The 22,470-nt window shown below is 37.7% G+C and overlaps 1 protein-coding gene across 1 annotated transcript in view; it reads right to left on the bottom strand.

Annotated features, from left to right (window-relative positions):
• CNTNAP4 (contactin associated protein family member 4) overlaps window positions 1-22,470 on the bottom strand; it is a 236,289-nt gene that overhangs the window by 13,823 nt on the left and 199,996 nt on the right. The window contains exons 16-21 of the mRNA XM_090261235.1: window positions 20,702-20,872; window positions 19,772-19,990; window positions 7,929-8,168; window positions 5,853-6,077; window positions 4,290-4,423; window positions 3,432-3,519 (exon numbers count right to left, since the gene is read on the bottom strand). Coding sequence (XP_090117361.1) covers window positions 3,432-3,519; window positions 4,290-4,423; window positions 5,853-6,077; window positions 7,929-8,168; window positions 19,772-19,990; window positions 20,702-20,872 — 1,077 coding nt within the window. The remainder of the gene's footprint in view (window positions 1-3,431; window positions 3,520-4,289; window positions 4,424-5,852; window positions 6,078-7,928; window positions 8,169-19,771; window positions 19,991-20,701; window positions 20,873-22,470) is intronic.

Here is a 22,470-nt window from a genome sequence, read left to right as displayed (position 1 = left end):
GGAGATTGTTCTTAAAGCTCTTCAGTGCAGGCTGAGTAGATGTGCTTTCCCTGCTGACTCGTCGTCGGCAGCCGTCCTTCTCGAGAGACGATGGTGTAGCTTCTTAAGAGTCTATCTGCACCGCCGAGAATGGCTGTGCAGTCCGACTCGGGAGTGACACGGTATCTGTCTCCTCCTGTGTTGAATCGACATCTTGCGATGACGCTGGAGTGTCCTCTCCAGTGAAGCTGAAGCTACAGAGCCTGGGCAGGGTGATATGGAGGGTCTGCTGTTGCCCATGCAGCAGACCCCCCCTCTCTTCGCAGCTGAAGGGTCCAAGGGAAAGACGGAGTCAATACAGCTTGGCTTCAGGTGCGCCGCAGGAGTTGCCGGTGTTGACTACAACGTCAAACCGCCTTAGGGACTCCGGCTCCGGATTTTCTGTCGGGGTTTACTCCCTTAGCCTTTCCCCTGAAGAGGTATGCCGCAAGGCAGCGGAGGTTTTTTGGAGTCAGAGTTTTCCTTCTCTGATGTGCCCTGACTGGAAGATCGAACCAGCGACACTTAGCTCGCAGGCCGACGCTCAATCCACTGAGCTGACTACACACTTTATTTACTTCTGGCCCGAATCTCTACCATGGCGTCTGAGTACTTCCTGGCTCTGTGGCCTCAGAAGAGAGCAACGATCACCATCGGTCATCACCTTTGATACAGGAACGCTACTAATTGGAATGAGAAATAAATGACCTCTAGCTTTTACTTAAAATAAATCATAAAACTATTCTAACATATAGAATTTTCTGGACACAAAATTCAGAGCTTAATTTTACAGTGAATTATGAATATGAAAAAGAAAATTTAATATACTCTACTCATGGCAGGAAGATCTGGTTGACTAAACCCTTGATTTTTTTCCATGATGGCTCCCAACTTAATACAGCATTATTGCCAAAGTTAGTGAGTCCTTAAGTACTTTAAGTGTAATAGAGATTTATAGATGGTTTCCATGTCTTCATAGTAGAGTTTGATATTGTTTCTTGAAATTTACCCTCCTTTCTCAGTATCTGCTACTAATGTTAACATTGACAGTAACCCAAAATCCCATAGTTCTTCTTAGATTTAAGAAATGAGTACCAGAGAAAGTGAGAGTGGGAAGGGTTTTCCTTTGTTTCTGGGTTTCCATCTGAAATGGCAGTGGATGGTCATATCCTGGATTCTCTGGTTGAAACTGGAGGCAAATTACAACTCCAAAATAAGCAAATGGTTAATGTTTACATTCTGCTCCTTTAAAAGAAATATTCAGAAATTATAAAATGATACGAGTATTTGAATTTATTTTAATTAGGAGAGTGATCTGGGACTACTTTATCTGAAGCAACACAGGATACATTATACTCAATTAGGCACAGAGCAACGTTTTGTCTGAGTATTGTCTGTATGCCCACTAACCATAAGCTCTGTGAGGGAAGGGGCAACGTCAACCTTGCTGAGGGACATTCTCTGCATTACACAATGGGTGATCGCAAACTCTGTGTTAAATGAATCAATGAGCCAAATAGGCTTACAAAAATGAAAACCATATTTGATAAGCAGCAGTCAATAAGAATGTGCCTTGCAGACCTCCAACTAGAGGAGAGAGCTGACCAAGGGCCCCAGCTGCCAGGCTCTGAAATGCATCATCATACCTGAGCCAAGGCCATGTTCCCCAAGGGCTGCTCCCGGCCAGTGGCCGGCCACAGTGGAGATTCTAAGGCAGGCCATTCTTGGAAAACCTGGGACTCTTCTGATGGCTGGCTGACTCAACGGATCCCCAAAGGGTGTGCAACTTCTCTAAGACTGCACAGAAGTCCAGGACATTGCTCTCTAGCTCTCTAGCTTTCCCTCTCCCTCCTTCATTTAGAGGCAGAATTGCAAGACCATCTGACGGCAAGGCGGTCTTCGCCAGTTCCCTCCCTATTTTCTTTCTCACAAGCACTCCCTTAATGAAATCGTCACGTAGTTAATTTTGTCCTGCCCGTTGCTTCTTGGAGGACCTGGACTAACATAATAAGAAACTTCAAAATTAACAGTTCCATTTTAGCATCTATTTTACTATAAATTAATATACTACATTAAAATATAGTAATGTACTACATAGCATTTTATTGTAATGTCATATACCACACTAAATGTGACCATAAATTGTTACTCTTCTTTGAATTACAAATGATTTGAACTCAGCATTAGTCTCCGGTCAAGTTCCACACCTTAGCCACATGTCAAGTAAGTTCTTTCTTACACTTTTAGGAGAATGAGTAGCAGTTCATTGCTGAATCTGGACTTTAATCTTATTTTTCAGGATGAGCAATATGCATTTGAATAACATGCTATTCTTGAATAAAAGCATTAACATCTTTAATTCCATACTAATCTCCTCTATTTACTTACAAAAAAGGGAAATACATATTCATACAATGGATGTTATTATTATCCTTCTTGTTTAAGACAATCCTTCTCATAGAATGTAGATCAGTTTCCCAATTGTTTTATAACATATTTAACATATTTCTACTCGCAAAAAATATTTTCATCAGTAATGCTGGCATGAAATTTAAAGACATTATTTCTTCAAAAATATGATTTTATCAACATTATGCACAATTGTTAGAATTTTCTATCTTGTATTTTACATTTTTACATAATGCTTCATCTCAGACCTTGCTACACTGAGAATTTATATTTATTTGATTTTTTATTATTGTAGTTGAATTTATATAATTTACACTATGAAACACACTTGGAATATTTCAGTTAAGCTTCCAAATACCTCAATAGTACTCTGCAAATATTTTTTAGATCCACTATGGCACACTGGAAGAATATTGTGATTCACGACATTTCCCTCGTTTGGAGAATAAGAGCATACAATTCTACTGCTCATTGTAGAAAGTCTATAAATATTTATAAACTTAACTATTAACCTTCTCAAGGGCCAATATTTTGATCATTCACCCATGGGTTTAATCGAACATTCTCAAGATTGTAAGATTACGTACCAGGAATGTAAGGAATGACTGATTAATCAAGGTGCAAATCATGGAAAAGGTAAAAAATTACATCAGTTTACTATCTTGGACAAAATAGTCAGGTGACCTGTTATTTCTACCTGTATTATTTGATATTTTTGAAGTGTGAGAACAGTATCATGTTTCATTATGCAAGAGTGGCATTATAAAGGAGAGTGCCTGCTCACCCTGCAGGAAGTCCCTACTCATGATGACATACACCTCTGAGAAAGGACAGTTGCTGCCGTATCACTCACTTCATAACTAAAATAAGGCCAGAGATTTCTTTTGGCATGAGGAATTTGCAGGTGGTGTCTGTGCGTGTGCATGTGTGTGTGTTTGGAATATGACTCTTCTGATCCATGTGTAAGCATCGTTATCAGAGGAGAGCTTGTTTCTCTTACTTACCTAAAATCCTGCCCAGTACAAGAGACTTGACTGCACTGAATTCTGTACCTGATGACAGGTGGACTTGTCTCCTTGCATTCTCATCAATCTATGAAATTGTTTCATGAGATGCAAAAATCCAGATGGATGCCATTTTATTGAGGACAGGAAGCAAAGGAAGACAAAACAATATATAAAATAGGCAACTGTTAGTATAACCCCAAAGATTTAGGGAAAAAACATATAAAGAGCCATTTATAAAGTTGAATATTATTTTCTAAACTATTTCCATACTACCCTCAGACAGCACTGCACCCCACTTTCTATACCCTTAATCACTTAGTTTTTCTCCACTGTAAAAGAAAGACAAAATTGGTGAAGCCAACATTTTTTCACTTTAGTTATTCAGCTAAGAAATGTTCCTTTAGCAGAGGGCTGAAACATTAGTGCTTTTCTTCAAAACTGGTAGAGTGAATAATTCCACTTTCTCTGCTGTAACTCACATTTTTTATATACTATTCTGATATTGCAATAACTAATTCCTGTGCTAGAATTATGGCTGTGTTTAGAGCCATCTGAAGTAAAGTGGTTTCATTAGAGCAGTAGTACACTTGGCAACTAGATAGCACTTTCCTCCTGAGCAATAAAGCACATGGGGAAAATCTGTATATTTAGGTATCAAATATTAATAATATCTTGGACAGAGTCTTATCCCTTATTAAACTCTGATCACAGGTGACGGTCTGTGTATGATCTGCTCACAAGTAGCACTGAAAGGATGTCTTTGTTTATTCCATTCATCATCACATTTCTGCAGCAGGCCCTTCATATGGGGAGTCCTAATTGAAACCATTTCTCCTCTTGGATTTACTATGTTACCTCTACAAAGACCACTCCTTCTTCTCTGTTAATCTTGATGTGGTGAAGTTGCCCATCAGCCATGTTTTTGAAATCAAAGGAAACAACATCAGGTTCTTGGTATCTATTTAGCTTGTACCTGATCTGCAAACTTCCTAAAGTAGGCGGGGGAGGGGAGGAAGTTATATTTTCAGTTAAACTTGTATTTTAATAATTACTTATAAAAATTAAGAGTACCTTTTTTGTTACTGAGTAATTTCTGGGGAAAATGTGCAATAGTTTATTTGGATGTATCCTTTCATCATAATTCTTAGATGCTAGTTTCTATGAGAAATTGCACTATTTTCAAAATCAAGACCAAGTATGTTGCTAATAAGTAGTCTTTTTCATGCAAATATTTAATTTTTCCCCAAAAAAATCAATATGCAATTAAGAAAACACAAATATCTGTACTATCTCCTAACTTAAAAAAATAAATAAGACTTGGTATATTATAAAATGCCAAACTATTGTGGAATGTTGTAATAGCATTCAATTTCTATAATCTCATCTGCTTAAAAAAATATATCTACCACTCCTGAGATGTAATTAATTAATAAAATTATTATAAGTAAATGTACTTTACTGAGGATAAGAAATATTTGGTCTAGTGGTAATGATCATAAACTTCAGGATAAAATTATGGTAAAATGAATGGTTTTAAGCCAAACTTACTATTAGAATTAATAGTACTCAATTGCCTGTAAATATGTCAGTTAATTTACTTCACAGAACAACGCCTAATATAACAAAGGAAATGTCCTAACATATAAACTTTAAGCTCAAAACGTATACAGTGAGGGTAAATATACTATTGAACAAGATTATCCTTCTTCTGGCATTCAGTGTCCTTGGTCTGTATTTGATTTGGTTGAAATGATAGGTTCACACATTTGTAAGTGTTTATTTTCTTCATGCAGAGAAGATATTTATAAAATTGTTATCTTTAATCAGGACAGAGTGGAGAGAAAAAAAGCAGGCAATAGTCTTCCATGACAAGGTTTCTAGAGCACACACACGTCCTAATCCACACACCATTACCCTGCATCGATGTACCGGTGTTTCCCATTACTATTTTATCGCCTTCAATTAGAGTCAACAGATTACTTTGTAGACATTTTCTTATACAGAATACTAGTTTGTTAACATTCCTTCAAAATTTTGTACTTTGATTTGAAGAAAATATTTGTTATGTACATAGCAGCACCTTATTTCTTGAACCACAAAACTGATACTGATATTCATGTGGGATGCTGAAGAGCATCTAACAATAATAAAATATAACAATATTTTATATAAATAAAAATTCACATGAGATATGTATAATTATCAAAATTGCCGAGAGGTGAAGACACCTTAATTAGTTTAATCCCTTTAGATTAAACTTGTAGGATAGTACTGAAAAACACAATCGAATATAGCAAAGCAGGCACGTTTTTTTCTTCCTGAGTGTAGTCTGAGAAGCAAGAACACGAGAATGATCCATATTATTACTGATGTAATGCCCTAACTCAATTTTCTCTCTCTCATCTAAAAAGCACTCACCATTTTTGGCAATGATAACTGAAAGATATTCTTGATAAAAGGAGCTCACATAAAGCAGTAAGCTTGGTGCCCGTGTCGTTCGGAAGCTAAATGTGATCATTTCTCGGCTCAGCTTCATATCACCATGAAATGAAGCAGCGTGGGAGCTGGAATTTTTACTTAAGGAATAATTTTCTTGAAAATGGTAAGTCACAGATGAGCCAGACCCAAAATATGCAGCAATCTCTGAAATGATATACACATTTTATGTTAAAAAATTAAGTTTCAAGAATCTTGTTTCAGTTATTAACTGATACTTTTAATTAAAAATAACAAATGATATAAATATTACAAATATCCTCAAACCAGAATTAAATACACTATAAATTAATAGAGCTTCCACCATGGTCACTGAAATGGCTTTATTTTTGAATTATATGTAATTAATTTGCTAATTAATCTTATAATTGAAACCTTACTGCTCTCTTGAGTTTAAACATAAACCAGCTTCTTGACTTTCATCGCCCTTACCATCCATTTTCTTATTTAAATTTTAAGTCTCATCTATCTTTTTGTACCTAGCATACACTAGTCTTCCAGTATTAGGAAGAAAGGAAGTTTGAGGAATCCTATTACTTTCCAGCATCTAAAGACTTTCTCATATTTATTGTGCACTACAAAAAAATGTACCATTAATAGAAGAGAGGAGAAATGGGCATTTGTGTAGCAGTGATCAGCATAAGGAACTATCCAGCCTCTTTTAAATCATTTTACAAAAGCAGAGTATTCTACTTATATGAGATTAATATCCCAAATTCACACACACACACACACGTGTGCACACACACCCCTCAAATATAGTTGTATAAAATGAAAAGGACAGTGGGAAGGATAGTCAGTTTTGGATCCAGAAGCCTGAGTCTTTCCATTCCTATGCAGGGCCAGGTGTTGAATACGAGTTGCAGATGATGCTTACAGGTAATGTAGCAATGTTTCCACTCCCTTGGCACTTCAGGAGGTTTTCATTTTATGCTTTTTATTATTATATACTTTCTAGATTCAATATAATATGTGGATACAGAATAACATTCCTGGTTGCACTTAACAAGATAAGCCAGAAATTATTTGAATTCAGAAAACGAAGACATGTTCTTGTGACCACAGAGTCTTAATTCTAACTTTAAATGTGAAAAGTCTCCTAAGATAGTAGCAGCAGTGTGTGATTTATGACTACAGGTTGACTTGAAATTATAACTTATTCCTGGTAAAGAGTAGGTGACTTGCAGAGTGCATTTTGACAACTTTTCATTAAAGAATCCCAAATGCTCTCTTTGCAAATTGGAGGTGGCTTCAATTTGGAGCCAATTTTTGTTAGCCTCCTTTCAGAAAAGGTTCACTAACCCAGAAACACTTAAATAAAGCAATTGAATTAAATTGGATGAGAGTGTTCTATGAGAAACTATGAAAGTATAACAAATGTTTGTATATTCAGAGACGTCTGTCCAAAACACTTAATACAACACTCAATTCTCTTTTCTTCTGTGATGTAGACCAGTGAACAAGAACAGCTGAAAAATATTCCACTGTTTTACTTCATAACCAGATATTTGACATATAGAGCAAAATGCCCATATTTTGTTACACATCAATAATTTAAAAGGTGTTTATATTCCTGGAAAAATATGTCTGGATAAAGCAAACAAACAAATAATACTTCCTAGATTTTCCTGCATTGTTGACTATCTTCATCAAAAATAACAATAATTCCTTTAATGATTTTAAAACAGAGAATTGCCCCAAGGAGCAGGTTGTTGACAACCATATTAAGAGCATCAATATTAGATAGAAAAAATCAGTTTGACTAGCTAACACTTTACAACATCTACAGGCAACTACTAGAGGATTTATCCTCAATAGAGACTTTTTAACAACTGGGCAATCCTAAGTAAGGAAGCGTGATTACACAAAAAAAGTAATTTGCAAAAAAAAAAAAAAAGAGAGAGAGAGAAATGGAGATATTTTTGTTTCAAACAGCAACACAGACAACAACTACTAGAGGCTTATTTGTGGCAGACTGGTTTTCCATGACGTCCTTACCATTGGAGCAGAATGGCCCCGTGTATGCAGATAAGGTGCAGTCACACGAGAACCCACTGGGCTTTTCTCTGCATCTCCCTCCGTTGCGACACAATTTCCCGTAGCTGCTGCAATGCCCCCTACAACCTGGCTCCACTCCAGGAGTCACCTTGGCTCTTTCTTCCAGGTCCAGGGCCAGTCCATTCAACTGCAGAGACCGGATACATCCCAGAAAGCCTCTCTGTCTGGTGGCCGTCCCACCTAGAAGGGAAATACTGCAAATGCAAACATGTTCCTAGGTTTTTAATTCAGGATTTAAAGACCAAACAAAACTGAGGCCTCACAGAGAAGAGCAAAAACTGTGGCCTTTCAGAAAATGGCAAAAATTTGGAGAGCAAAAATAATATTTGGGAAGCACAATTTGTGATCAAACACTGAAAGACTTGAAAAAGATAAAACACTAGTTCACTTTTTTTCTAAAAGATGATTTGTTACATATTCATTTTCTTTAAAAAATAAATATATATTTATTTATTAAACTTGATTGGGGAGGGTTTTTTTAATTAGTTGCTTTATTTCAAAGAACAAAATAAAGGCTATTTTGATTCAAAATATCAGTGAGATGTATTAATGTTCTTATGCAGAAAGAATTTTTTTTTGCAATTTTAAATAAGAATAGATTTGTGGGTAAGTGTGGCTTATCTTTCATATTGAAAAATGATCCTGGTGCTGGTACAGTTTTAATTCAGTGGGAATTATAACGAAATCCTTGATTTCTTCAAACTTGGCTGTGCCTTGACATGGTCTTTTGGCTGGGTTGGGTTTTTCGGGGTCTTTTTGGTTAAATTTTTCTACATGTTGGTCTGGCATTCATTGTTTTAAGCTTGGAAAGATTCTCAACAAAATTGGGAAGAGGGCTGATGAAGAAACACAGTGGTATAGCATTTATTGAATACATAGCAATATGTACTTACCAAGTCACCCTTGGATAGGCTTAAAATGTTTGGATAGGCTCAGACCCCGTTATCCTAAGGCAGAAGCTCTCAAACTGTATATAATATGAGCATTCATGGAAGGACTTCATAAATACACAGATTCAGGAAGTCCCTCCAAGCAATGCTTATTTCGTGGGCCAGGAATAGAGCTGTGAATCTAAATTCTCAACAGTCCTCAGAGGTAAATCCTATTCAGACAATCACTGGACCACCACACTTAAAGCACTATCTGAATAGGAAGGTAAGCTGTAGGTGGACTTTCACATCAATTTGTGTCCAGAAATACCATAAACTAATGCTCAGAGTTTGAAGTGGCAAAAGAGCACCCTAAACTAAATTAATTTGGGCAATTCTACCCAGAGGCACTACACGGCCATGGGACCTTTAAAAACGAGCTTGTCATTGAGCAGAGACTACTGCCTCATCACCGGGACCGCTTCCCTGCCCTGCTTGGGTTCCACACATGCTCATGCCCTCCTGTCCCGGCTCATCCAGCTAGCTCTTAACCTAGCCTTCATTACTTAAAATGACCTGAGCCTCAGAGATTAAACAGGTTCTTTTAATTTCATAAACAAATCTTAGCCAGGAAGACTCTATATAAATACTTGTCACCACCTACCAGGCTTTCCATCTTACCAACTCATTTTGTCTGCTTCATTGTCCCTCCGTTGGAGAGCACGTTCAGTCAGGGCTGCTTTCACCGCCCAGCCCCAGCACACAGAACAGTGCCTGACCCATAACAGGTGGGCGATAACTATTTATAACTAATTAATTAGCAATTGACATTAATAATAACTCATTGTTAGCACTCAATTTATTACTAAGAATTAATTAGTGCAGTTGTTAATTAAACTAGATTATACCTTAGTACTGGGAGATGCGGGTTTGGTGCTTCAAGGTTTGAAGAGAGAAACACCTTCAGCCGCAGAGGGATGTTTGGGTCCCTGAGACTGCGAATAGGGATAAAACTCAATGAATGTATCACATAATAAAGCAATTCTTCATTTTTGGATAAGGAAATACCATGAAGAGCAAAGTAAAAGAACTTCTGAGAATTCTGGACTCATGGCACTAAATGCTCATTAAAATTCAGATTCATAGACATAATGGTCTCTATTCAAACGACTATTTAAATTTCTGTATTCTAATGGTTTCAATTGACATAATTTGTGCCTCCCCATTGAAGAATATAGAAGTTTTTTATTTCTAAATCCAGATGCAGTATGGTGTGCGGCTGGATGTATTCCAATTCCAGTGAAGGTGGGCGTGGCTGGGAAAAAGAGCTGATTTCATCCCAGTGTCTCCGAATAGCTGGCAATTTTCCTGTTTCATTTCGCCTACACTGACTCGATCTCCTGCCATCCTTGTAGTCTGTCTTTGGCCTTATTCTCAGGACTCTTATTTTTCACTCCCATATCAAAGCTGTTACCGACCTTAGCTTCAGACCTCCCTCTTCTCCCATTGGCTAACTCAACTCAATAAGAATGCCTAGGGCTCAGAGTTGATCCTTTGACAGATATTTCTGGCCTCCTTGCTGGAGTTTTCTTTCCTGAGGAAGGCAGCCTGCAGAGTTGGCTCTAGTTTTAGCCCAGGAACTCTTTGGAGGAGGACCAGATCCTGTGAAGTCTGGATTAGAGGTATACTCCTGGTATATTTCCGTTACTTCATGTTATAGTACTTTCAATCATGGTATGTAGTTTATAGTATATAGTAATGTGAAGTCACGGTCTGTTAGCCATTTGTTACTCTGAATCATCCAGTCTCTCTGATTTAAGTGTTTATCTAAATAACTCAGAGTCCAACAACTAAATACAATCTATTTTCAACTGTTCCAACTTGTTTATTCTTGGTTGTTTAATTTTGTTTTGGTTCACATGATGCAACACTAAAGGCACAGAGAAATCCAAGGTTGAACCCATGGGCATAGCTGAGTGATTTTAGAACACATTTAGTTAAAGGCAAAGGTAGGACCAGAAGCTACAGGTGGCCTTTTCTTACAAGCAAGCCTCTGTTCTCGCCACACAAAATATGGTCAAAGGAGATCTTCTTCCACCCCTCAGGTCATTTTCAATTTGAATGGCATTTCAGTTATGCAAGTTTTATTTAGAAGCTCTACCAGGCACTGTGTCAGACACCAGAGTTACAGAGTTGTATGCAAATGATCTTGCTCTCAAAGAGCTCCCAGTCTGGTTTAGATTTAGACAAGTGAACAAATAATTACCCCACGATGCTACAGGAAATAGATACCAGGTGGAGAAAAAAGTCAGAGGACAGGGATATTAACAGGAAAAAGCATATGTTTATATGTGTGAAATACATGCTTAAATAGTATTTGTAAGAGAAGAAAATCAACACTCAGCGCTGTAAACAGGACTTCTTAATTCTGTACTATTAAAGAATTAATGTTTACCCAAACAGCTTTAAACTACCTTTTTAAATGATAAAAAAAAGTAATGTCTAATGAAATACATGTATGTGTCATACAGGTATTGGGGATTTTTGCTTTACTGTTAAGTTTCAAGTTAATAACATTTGATTTTGAGATGTAACTATTCTGGGAAACATGGGTATTACAAATAGGATTTGGTTTAAAAGCTTAATTAAAGATTCCAATGTCTTTTCAGGGTTAGCGTTTGTCCAATTAAAATGAGCTGCAGTTTGATTAATTGATTCTGGATATTTCTGCTGAGCTGTTATGTTTGGAACTGTCTTCCAATTAATTTTCTATCAATTTACCTGCCAAACTGTAGCAGATATAATGAATTCCACAACTTCCCAAACACTGAGTATTTCGTGAGACAAATGCCTAACCTTTCTATGTGAACGAATACAACTGAGTTTGTTCCCATACAAAACAGTGCTGGGGTGCTGCACCTAAGAAAGTGTGCTAGGTGCTGAGCAGAGACGGAGCAAGCTCAGTCCTTTTATCATGTTCATTACTTGCAGGAAGTTACTCTAAGTGACAGATGCTATTGTCACAGACAACAAGCTGGCGCCTTCCTATGCCAATTTTCCACGACTTTTTTTCCATGGCTTCTTGTGACAGGGAGACCTTTAATTTTTAATGGCAAATTATTTATGTGCTGTGCTTGGCTATATTGAGGATTAGTTGGAAACAGCTGCATAATCCGCTCAGGAGCCCTAGAGAAAGGAAGGAAGAAGTCAAGACCTCCACAGTTCTCTTTAAAATTCAACGTTACGAAAGCTTGCCCGGCAGGGGCTCCATGACAGGTGCTCTCCCTGAGCATGGCTCTACGGCAGAGAAAGCAGTTGAAGACCCTGAGCACTGGTCAGCTTGGGCAGCAAAGTGACAGGGCTTGCAGGCTGGATCCAGGACCGAGTCAGGGGGCTGAAGGAGAACAGTGTCTTCTGTGTAGCGTGCATTGGGTCATTAGTCCTGTCCTGCCCAGCCATCCCGGGGCAAGACAGCCTCGCAGAGATGACGGTGTTAGTTGGTGCAGAGGGCTGGGAGACTGGAAGCCCAGCATAACTGCTATGGAAGAGTCTGCACTGAGCAGAGCCCTGGGAGGGCCGGGAAGAGGAAAACTTCTCGTGTTCAGGGAACCATTATGGTTGAAAGAGGCAGCTGGTACAAGCCACACTGTCATAGGAGAATCCTCAGTCACTTTTTCCTGAGTCAAAGTCAGTGGTAAGAACATGTCCTGGTGGTAGCAGCAGCAGGAAAAAGTGGGTCTATTTAGACTTCTCACACATCAGAGCTACAGCGACTTTTTTTTGAACATACTAAGCAAGGCCTATTTTAAAGAAATGAACTATTGGTGGCATTAGTCATATTCTCTGATCTCAGAAGATCCCATCTGAATCTTATTTTAGTCAACAATCACTCCGCTTTGCTCAGCAGACAGGAAAAAGTACATTGAGAGCTTCTGAAGCTAAACATGAAAAAGACATCTGACGGAAGGGAGAAGATAATTGAAATAAATGATGTCATTACATTAAAGAGGAATGTGACTTTAATGCACTGCACTTTGGTACTAGGGCACCATATTCACTACAAAAGAAAATTAGTCTGAAATAAAAATCATTCAAACATAAAGTTATTTGGCATTCTTTTCCTGTAACCATATTAGCCTATCAAAGAAAAAAAAAACTGAACATAAAAAGAAAAATCTAGGATATATATTGTAATTAAGAACTTCTGTTCATCAAAGACAGCATTAATAATATGAAAATACAATCCACAGAGATAAAGAAAAGATATTTGTAATACATTTATCTGAAAAGGAATTATCCAAAATATATAAAGAACTTTTTAAGACAACCCTGTAGAAAATGGATAACAGATCTGAACAGCCACTTTATAGTGAGGGTATCCAAGTAGTTGACAGAGATTCATCAGTATCTCCTAATGCTTAACGTACCCATATCCTATGACCCAGAATTCCATTCATAGGTATCCATCCAATAGAAATACCAGCATATGTTCACTGAAAGACCAGTACAAGGACAAATTGATAACATCCAACTTTGAAAGTGTACAAACGCCCATCACAATAAATAAATATTATCTTTGTACTGCTACTGCCAGTTTCCCAAAAGATCCCCAGGTGATACTTACGTGTAATTAAGATTGAGAACCAACCTTCAAAGAGTTCAACATTAACCTTTGTGAATGGCATTTAGAAATTGGCTTGCTCTAGGTACTCAATAAATATTTGTAAATTTGATGCAATCCAAGCGCAGTACAAATGACTTGTGAGTCTATGTCAGGAGCACTTCTCCCTCAGGTCCTAGACACAGTATTGCAGTGGAGTTTGCCCCATTTAAGAACCTGTCAGTAAAACAATTTAGATGGCAAACAAAAATTGCAGAGCTGGTTGAATGAAAATCAATTCAAGGCTAATTTAAGAAGCTTCTAAGAAAAATGCTGAGTTTACAAACCAAAATAGAAAATGACCACTGTCACATTTCAGCTTTAAAAATGATTGATTCTTTTCTCTCCATCATTTCTGTGGCTGGAGAATGTTTGTGGGCGTATGATAACTGAAGCAGCAACTCTGGACATTGAGTCCTCACTGTCAACAAGGTCAAGGGCATATGTATAATACACCAATTAGCATCAGGTCATTTAACTTAGTTTTTAAGGTAATGAATAGCACCTCTGAATAGGACTATTGAATATGTGTCATAAACCACACACCTACAAAGTGAAAGAATGTGAAAAGGCTGGAACAGACCCACTGTCATAACTAAGAGCAAGGACGGATAAAGAAGGCCTGCAAATACAAGGAGGACCAGCGTTTTCATTATGAAAAGCAACGGATGGGGGAGATTATTTGGGGAAGAGGAGGAGATGTTCATTTCATTGGTACTCTTTGTTTCTAATCTATCACATGACATTAATGGTAACTCTTCTCATTTTTTAGGCAAGATTTTTTGTTCATTATTTTATTACTCCTTCACTTTGCCTGACATCCTGCAATAGAGATTAGTGCAAGTCAGTTGTTCTAATATATGGAAACACAAGGACTGTTAAAAACTCTTCTGTTTTATAATTTCTTGCCATAGGCTAACACTAGTTGGATCTTTGAATGTATTTGTAATTTCTTCATTCCTAGTTGAATCACCATATATAATTGTTGCCCAGCTGAATTACATTTTCAATCATGCTTTCTATTTATATTTAATGATTTTACTCAGAAGCTAAAGCATTGGTCTTGCCAATGTTCACTCTGAGAGGTGAACACATTTTAAAACTGATCTTTAGGGGAGGGAGTGGGGCAATCAGTGGAGAAAGTGCACTAGATTCCTTCATGTTATCCCATTGCAGTAGTCACTTCTGAGAGACTGTGAAGTTTTCATCTAAAAAAAAAAGTAATGTCAATAAACATCATCGACACAGGCCTGGCCATGGTAGAGCAGTGAGATGGAGAATAGAATTTAAACCAAAATTAACATATATTCAAGGAGCCAGTGCTTTATATGTACGTAAATAGTGTTGATGATGGTATCTCAAACAAACGTTTCTACATTATCAAAATTTCTAGTATTTCCTATTTTATTTGGTATTTGAAATATTTCATAATAGTTTTTATCTTTTACACTAAATTTGTTTACAAACAAGAAGAAGCATTTTGGTAATAGGTACTAAATATGAGAATGATAAAAATTTACCTTAGACTTACTAACATTAAATTCATCTTTCAATTTTGTCCTGAATTTATAAAGATTGTGTTTCCATGTAATTTAAAACATTATTACTATTATCATTATCCTCATCATCAGCATCTAGAATTAAGACATATTTCTTAGGAGAAAAAAAAGTTATACTGAAAACTGTAGACTTACTCTTTGCAATTACATTTACTCACTCATTTGTCCCAAAACCCAAATACAAATGATAGCTGTTATGCAAATACTGACTAGCTGTAATTATTTTTAAGATGGATGGGTGAACAACAAATTAAACTCTTGAAATTATAAATAACACACATGATATTACCCTTAAAATTATAACCATAAAACAAATTACATTGGAATAAAGCAGAGGTTCCCAGTCACACAACAAGTCATTGGCTCTGAGAGCAAACTTAAGGCTCATATATTTGAAGTTATTAATATGTGGGGAAACAGTTTTCAAGATAAGTTCCCTTCTATATCTGACATGCTAGTACAGAACATATGAACAAAGGAGCCCTGATTTCCTAGTGAGAGTGTGATTATGGGATGGGAAAAAAAAGGAGGGAGGATACATTTTCTGGGCTGTGAAGATCTTTCACAGCCTGACAGAAGTGTGGTTTGTAGTATACGGGGTCAGTCCTGCAAAAGTCCAGCCATTGTTAATATAACAAGAATGACTTGCATGACATCAATGTAACCTGGCAGCCAAGGAGAGTGGACTAGAAGATAAATGCATGAACAGTGATGACTTCACTGTACTAGTCAGTGGGGGAGGGGGTAGATGCCATTGAGTGAACATGTGTATTGTGCGGCCATCACATTCAAAATGAGCAAGTAGAGCAATGAATCTGCATTAAATTTTGCGTTAAGCTTGAACATTCCTCCATGGAAACTATTCAGATATTCAGAAGACCACAGCTATGGGCAACTGGTGATTGGCAGCGTCATCATGACAATACACCAGCTCATGCATCACACCTCATGCAGAATTTTTTGGCAAAACATCAAATCACCCAGATGACTCAGCCCGCTACAGCCTAGATTTGGCACCCTGTGACTTCTGGCTTTTCCCAAAACTAAAATCACCTTTGAAAGGGAAGAGATTTCAGACCATTGGTGAAATTCAGAAAAATACAACGGGGCAGCTGATGGCAATTAGGAGAACTGTGTGACGTCCCAAGGTGCCTGCTTTGAAAGGAGCTGAAGCATCACTGTTCTACGTACAATATTTCTTGTATCTTCTTCAAAAAAAGTCTCTATTTTTCATAGGACCTGTCTGTATACTTCCTGGACAGACCTCATATAATCTAGGTTGTGGGGCCAGGGACAGTTTTAATAATGCCACACATAAGGATAAAGGAAGAAACAAAGAAAAGCTAACTTCAAGTGAATGAAAAACTCAGAAATGATGTAAGAAATCCAGAGACCTACCAAGCAGCGTCTTGTCCCCACGTTGATTTGCTGGGGTAAGTTGTGAACAATAACAGCAATAATCACGTCATCAGCAAGCTATGTGCAGTGACACTGAAAATGTCCCAACTCTCTGTGCCCATCTCCACTTCAGCCTCTGCACCATTGTCCCTCAGAATCTGCTCCTGCCCTATTCCTCCCACACATATTCCTCACATCAGCAAGAGAGAATGTGGAAAGTGTAAATTAGATCATGTCACTCCTCTGATCCCTTAGAATAAAATCCAAATTCCTCACCAATGCTCACTATTAACTCTGCCACGTTGGGACTACTCTTCCCTTCATGCTGACTCTCTCCTCCAGCCACACTGATTTTCTCCTTGCTCCTTGACCACCTAAAGCTCATTCCCACCGCTTCGAGCATGCTCTCTCCCCCTGGAATTCTCTTCCTTCAGATATTCACAGGGTTCCTTTTTCTGCTGTATCTGGCGTCTGTTCAAATGTGAGATCCTCAGAGAGAACTCTCCTTACATTCTGCTCTGCTCCTTATAGTATTTCTCATTATCTGAAACTGCATATACACATAGCAACATACATATATATGTGTGTGTGTGTTCATATATAGTTTCAGTTTGTCTTATATTTTACTCTTTCATTGGCTATCTCTTGTCTCCTGCACTGAAATACACTCTCAAGAAGGCAGAGAACTACCTTTTGGTCTTAGTGAGACAGTAAATTAGCTATAATTATTACTGACTTGTTTTTTACTAGTTTTCATCCACTTTGCACTAATTTGGAGTAACCTTTTAAGTTATAATTTAAATTCCATTGAATCTTCCTGCAAATAAAGTTTTTCATCTAGGAAGTTTTTAAAATTCTAATTTGTTTGACAGTAATTTTGTAAATTAATCTTTTGTCTAATAATTATTATTTTATTAACTTGGTTGAGGCCCTTTCTAAGAAAATAGTCCACTGTTGTGGAGGAGGGAGGTATAAACAAGACCCTCATGTGACCTCTTGACAGCCAATGATCTGCCTCTACTTATGGCTGCTAGCCTTTTTTTTTTTTTTTAACAATCCTTGTTTTTCTTAATAGCATCACATTCACCATTTCAATTTACTCAATTACTTGTAAGAAGAGAAAAGGGAATTGTATAAATAGATTTTTATTAATAGTAGATGTATAACATCTGAGCTTTCTCTTTCTGCCTTTTTAAAAAATTTTTTTCAGTGACTTAGACTTAAACAAAGATTTCAGTTTTTAAAACTTTCAAGTAACACAGTCATCCTGGGATTTAACATATATGGGAATGTCAAAAGCCTACCAAATGCCTCCATAAAGATAAAATCTCTGAGATCCTTATTAAAATTATAATACATGACTGATGGCAAAAGGCTCAACTCTGTTCTACCCAGCTTTCTGATATCATAATAGTCCTTCTATCCATTACACCTACCTGAAATCAAATTAAGGCCAGGATTCCTATCAGATACAATATATAGTGACTCCATTTCTATGAAGTTAAAATTCATACCAAGGATAAAAGTTCATGTGCAGGCAAACTGCAGCAGATTTCACTGAAAGATTCAAGGACTGTTTTAGCCTTTTCAATTTCTAAGAATAGTAAGGCTATTTCCTAGATCCTGACAGATTTTAAATTGCCATACCTTTGGCTGTGGCCATCTCTCATTTTTTGTAATTCAAGAAATATCTATGTCAACTTCTTGGCTGAGCTTCTAGCATGTTATTAAAAGAAAACTCATGTATTTCTTCTCCTGTATTCTTTATTATTTCCATACCCCTGACTACATCAGTCATGTGGTCACCAGATCATGATCAGATTGTCCATTACAGGGCCTTACTCACAGAAGCTGTTCATTAAATATTTAGTAAGTGAAAGAAAGAATAAGTGATACAGATCATGGGTACATATATCTGACTCAAAAATATCACAGCATTGTCCAGGTGGCTCAGTTGGCTGGAGCATCATTGCGCATAACAAAATTTTATGGTTTCAATTCCCAGTCAGGGCACATATCTAGGTTGTGGGTTCCATCCCTGGTTGGGGTGCATGCAAGAGGAAGCTGATGTTTCTTTCTCACATAGATGTTTCTCTCCCTGCCCCACCATTCCTCTCTCTCTAAAATTAATAAATTTATCTTCAGGTGAGAATTATATATATTTGAAGACTCTCTACACACACACACACACACACACACACACACACACATATATATGTATCACAAATAAGCTTCATCCTTTGCATTGCATTGAAAGAGTTAATAAATCAAGATTGTTAACCAATAGATGATATAATGGGGATCTCATCAATTATGTTCAAAAGCATAATTCTTAAAAATGCTTGAAATATAATTTCTGATCATTTATAATTTACCCTGATTTATGGTGTTACTGTGTCCTTACATATATCAAGATACAGAAAAACCGATCAAGTAAGAGAAAATCTCTTGAACTTTATAGTCAGTAAGTTCTGTAAAGTAATTAGCAAAGATGCAAAATAAAGCCAATACAACCAGAAGGATTCCACTAGCAGGTCTATAAAGACCCAGCAAATGTATTCAGGAAATACAGGAACAACATTTGACTATAAATACGAAGAAAGTGATCAGGAGAGAGCCAAACAAATGGACAAAATCAGCAGCAGAACCGGTGCAACTGGCCAAGCATGGATTTTACACCCTTTGCCCCTGCTTTTCTTTTTTCCATTTCTAGCCTGTTTTTTGACTAAAAGTCAGTAGCTGGCAGTGCCTGGAATTACAAGGAGGATTCTTTGACTCCCCTGGAAACAGAGGTAACCATCACCAATATCATATGAAAAGCACTAAGGTTAAAACCAGTCATGGAGCCCTGCCAGGGTAGCTCAGTTGGTTGGAGTGTCGTCCTGATACCACCAGAGTTGTGGGTTCGATCCCCAGTGTGGGCACACACAGGGATCAGTTGAAAAAGAAAACAAGTACCAAGTCCTAGAACAAATCACAAGATCTGCAATATTAAGAATTCGGGTTTAGGAATTAAACACAAATTTGAGTATTATTTACTAGGTGGATTTCTGAAGGCAAGTCACTTAACCCCCCCTTAAGGTCAGTTATCTCACTTATAAAGTCCAGATAATACCCATTTCACAGGTTGGTTACAAGGAAGAGATCAAGCACCCGGGACACAGTCTGGAACACAGGTTCTCAGTAAACAGCGGTTTGCTGCTGTCATAACCATTATTTTCACAGCTGGTATTATTTTACTTTGGCTCATCTCTGCCCTCACAGTTAATTGACAAACTGCCCAGAAACCGCACTTACCCACAAAGAGCTGACTGTTCAGCTGCAAAAGGACATGCCCATCAGCGGGAGCAGGTTGTGTCTTTGGGGAGAGCTGATCCACTTGAACGGAAGCCTCTTTCATGTTCCTTTCAACCCTAACATGGTGCCACCGGTTGTCGTTGAAGTGAGTGGGTGACTGCACCGAGATTTCAGAAGGCCCGTTCCCCACATCGAACGAAAAAGTCACGACTGCCGGAGCTGGAAATATGGGATGTGACGATTAGTGAGGTCAGTCCCTGTGGTGGAGAGCTGAGTCTTCAGCTCCCTTAGGAACAGCACCCAGAGCACAGCAAGTGCTAAGTATAATGATTTGAATATCATGGGAGGACCCAAGGATATTGGTAAAGAGTCGCTGTGGACTAAGGCAGTAAAATACATTTGTACTTTTGGGAAAAAAACAAATTTTAAGAAATTCATCCTTAAACTTAATTTTTTATATGGATCAAAAGTAAAGCTATTTAGCCAGGGCAAGAAAACTAAGTAGCATTTTGTTTTTAAAAAACTAACTTTATGGTGATTCGAAGTTTATATAAATTTTAAAGCATTCAATATATATTTGATATTAAGATACTTGTAAAAGTCTAAAGAGTATATCAAAATAACATGGCTGGTCAATTTAATTAAGTAATTTTGTAATTAATTGAGAATTTAGTTTAAAAACAATTAATTATTTGAATTTAGAATGAATCTTAAATTGGTTCTAGAGAATACAACAATTTCCCCAATTATCATAGGGTAAATATTAAATTATGTTCTTACAGAAAGACTAACTTAATTTCATGGAATTTTTTCAAAGGGACACAATGAAAAGATTCAGCTGAGAAAGTATAAACATAGTACTTTCAAAATTAGTCAAAGAACTTGCTACTAAATAGAATCCCATAGACTTCTCTGGAAAAGGAGACTTACCACGTAGCTCTATCCGTATGAAGTCGCTAATCCCCAGGTTCTCCAAAAACACCCCTGATGAAGCCGTGGTCTTAAAAAAGAAAGACACATCTGCACTGAGTTCTCCATGGAAAGTAGGAAAATGAAGATACGAAGCCTCTGTATTGAAGGAAGCTGAATTCCAAAATGGCCCTGGTTAAAAAAACAAAGGAATATATCAAAAAGCAAGAAAAATTCATAACATAAAATGAATGACATATTTTCCATTTTTAGCATTTTAACTATTAAAAATGCTATTAATTCACACAAACCTACTTTTCTTTTTTCTTAATTATGTAGCATACAAGGTGTGAGCACATTTGAGATTTTATGAGGATGGATATCTTGGATTCCTTCCAACACAGGAGCAGAACGATCACTACAGAAATGGTCTGAATATTATGTTTGATACAAGAAAAACATCCTTGGCATAAGTACTATCCTCTGCCAAAGTGATACAGAACAAACCTGCCAAACACTAATTAGTAGACTTAATTTTTTTTATAACTTGAAATTTTAAACACCTATATTACTCTGAATGACAAAAACACTAAAGAAGCTTCAAGTGGTTTTTGTTCTGACACTTCTAACATACACACTTCAGGGTTACACTTTCAACTAACTTTTCATTAGTGGGCCTTGTAATTTTCTAAACCGAGACTAGCATTCAAAATATCCTCGTTTAATTAAAAATCAAGACATTACTTACTTTATGCTATACTGATATTCTCATGAAAATGTTCTTTTAATTCAAAATTATCTTTTACTAGAGAAACAAGATGGCGGAGGAGTAAGTGGAAGCTACACTAACTTCCTCCTAGAACTAGTCTGGATTTACAATGTAATTTTGGAGAAATCATCTGGAATAACGAACCGAACACCAGCTGGAGAGAAGTCTTATAACCACGGAGAGACAGAAAAGGCCGCTACATCACAACGTGACCGGTAGGGAGTGCGGAGACGTGGAAGGGCTGGCTGGGCTCCCACGGGTGGCAGCTGAAGGGGCTGAGAAACAGCTCAGCAGCCAGGGATTCCCCCTGAGAAGGGCAGGGTCTAAACCCCCAGCTGGGCTTCCTAGCCTACAGCGACAGAGTGGAAAGTAAAATAGTATCAGCTGTGAAAAGCGAAAAGCCACAGGCTTTCTTGCTAGCCGGAGAGAAACAGCAGGAGAAAAAGAGCTCTTAAGTGGATCACATACGAAAATATTTTGGCCACCACTTACCCTGGGCTCAAGCAGAGGGAAGGCAGAGAGGACTGGAGACACTTGGGGAGAATTTGGCACGGTGGCTTTGAGGGGAGAACTGGAGGAGCAGCTGACTGGGTCCCAGTGCTGACTCATCCCCAGTACTGCGGGTAGACCATTACCCTCCAAGTGGCGTCAGCCTGAGGGGAAGCAAAAGCCCTGCCTACAGGAATTAAGCTGCCACACCCACAGTCCTTAAGCCTGACAGCTAATCACAGATTGAATAGATTAACAATCAAAGAAGACAGACAACAGCAGTAGATCCCTGGAAGTCTCCAACAGGCTGCCTAGGGCCAGACTGGTACATGATCTGACGCCACCAGAGGCAGATCCAGGAAGTGCAGATCATTCCAAGAAGCACCAACAAACAATAGGAGTCAAAAAAATGGGGAGACAGAGAAACAACCTCCCATCAAAAGGAAAGGTAGAATCCCCAGAAAGAGTGCTAAATGAAATAGAGGGGAGCGAACTATCAGATATGGAATTCAAAACATGGATTATGGAGAAG

This window comes from Furipterus horrens, unplaced genomic scaffold, assembly GCF_987537825.1.
Source record: "Furipterus horrens unplaced genomic scaffold, mFurHor1.1.pri manual_scaffold_13, whole genome shotgun sequence".
NCBI lineage: Eukaryota > Metazoa > Chordata > Mammalia > Chiroptera > Furipteridae > Furipterus > Furipterus horrens.
This window is presented reverse-complemented; position numbering and strand designations above follow the sequence as displayed.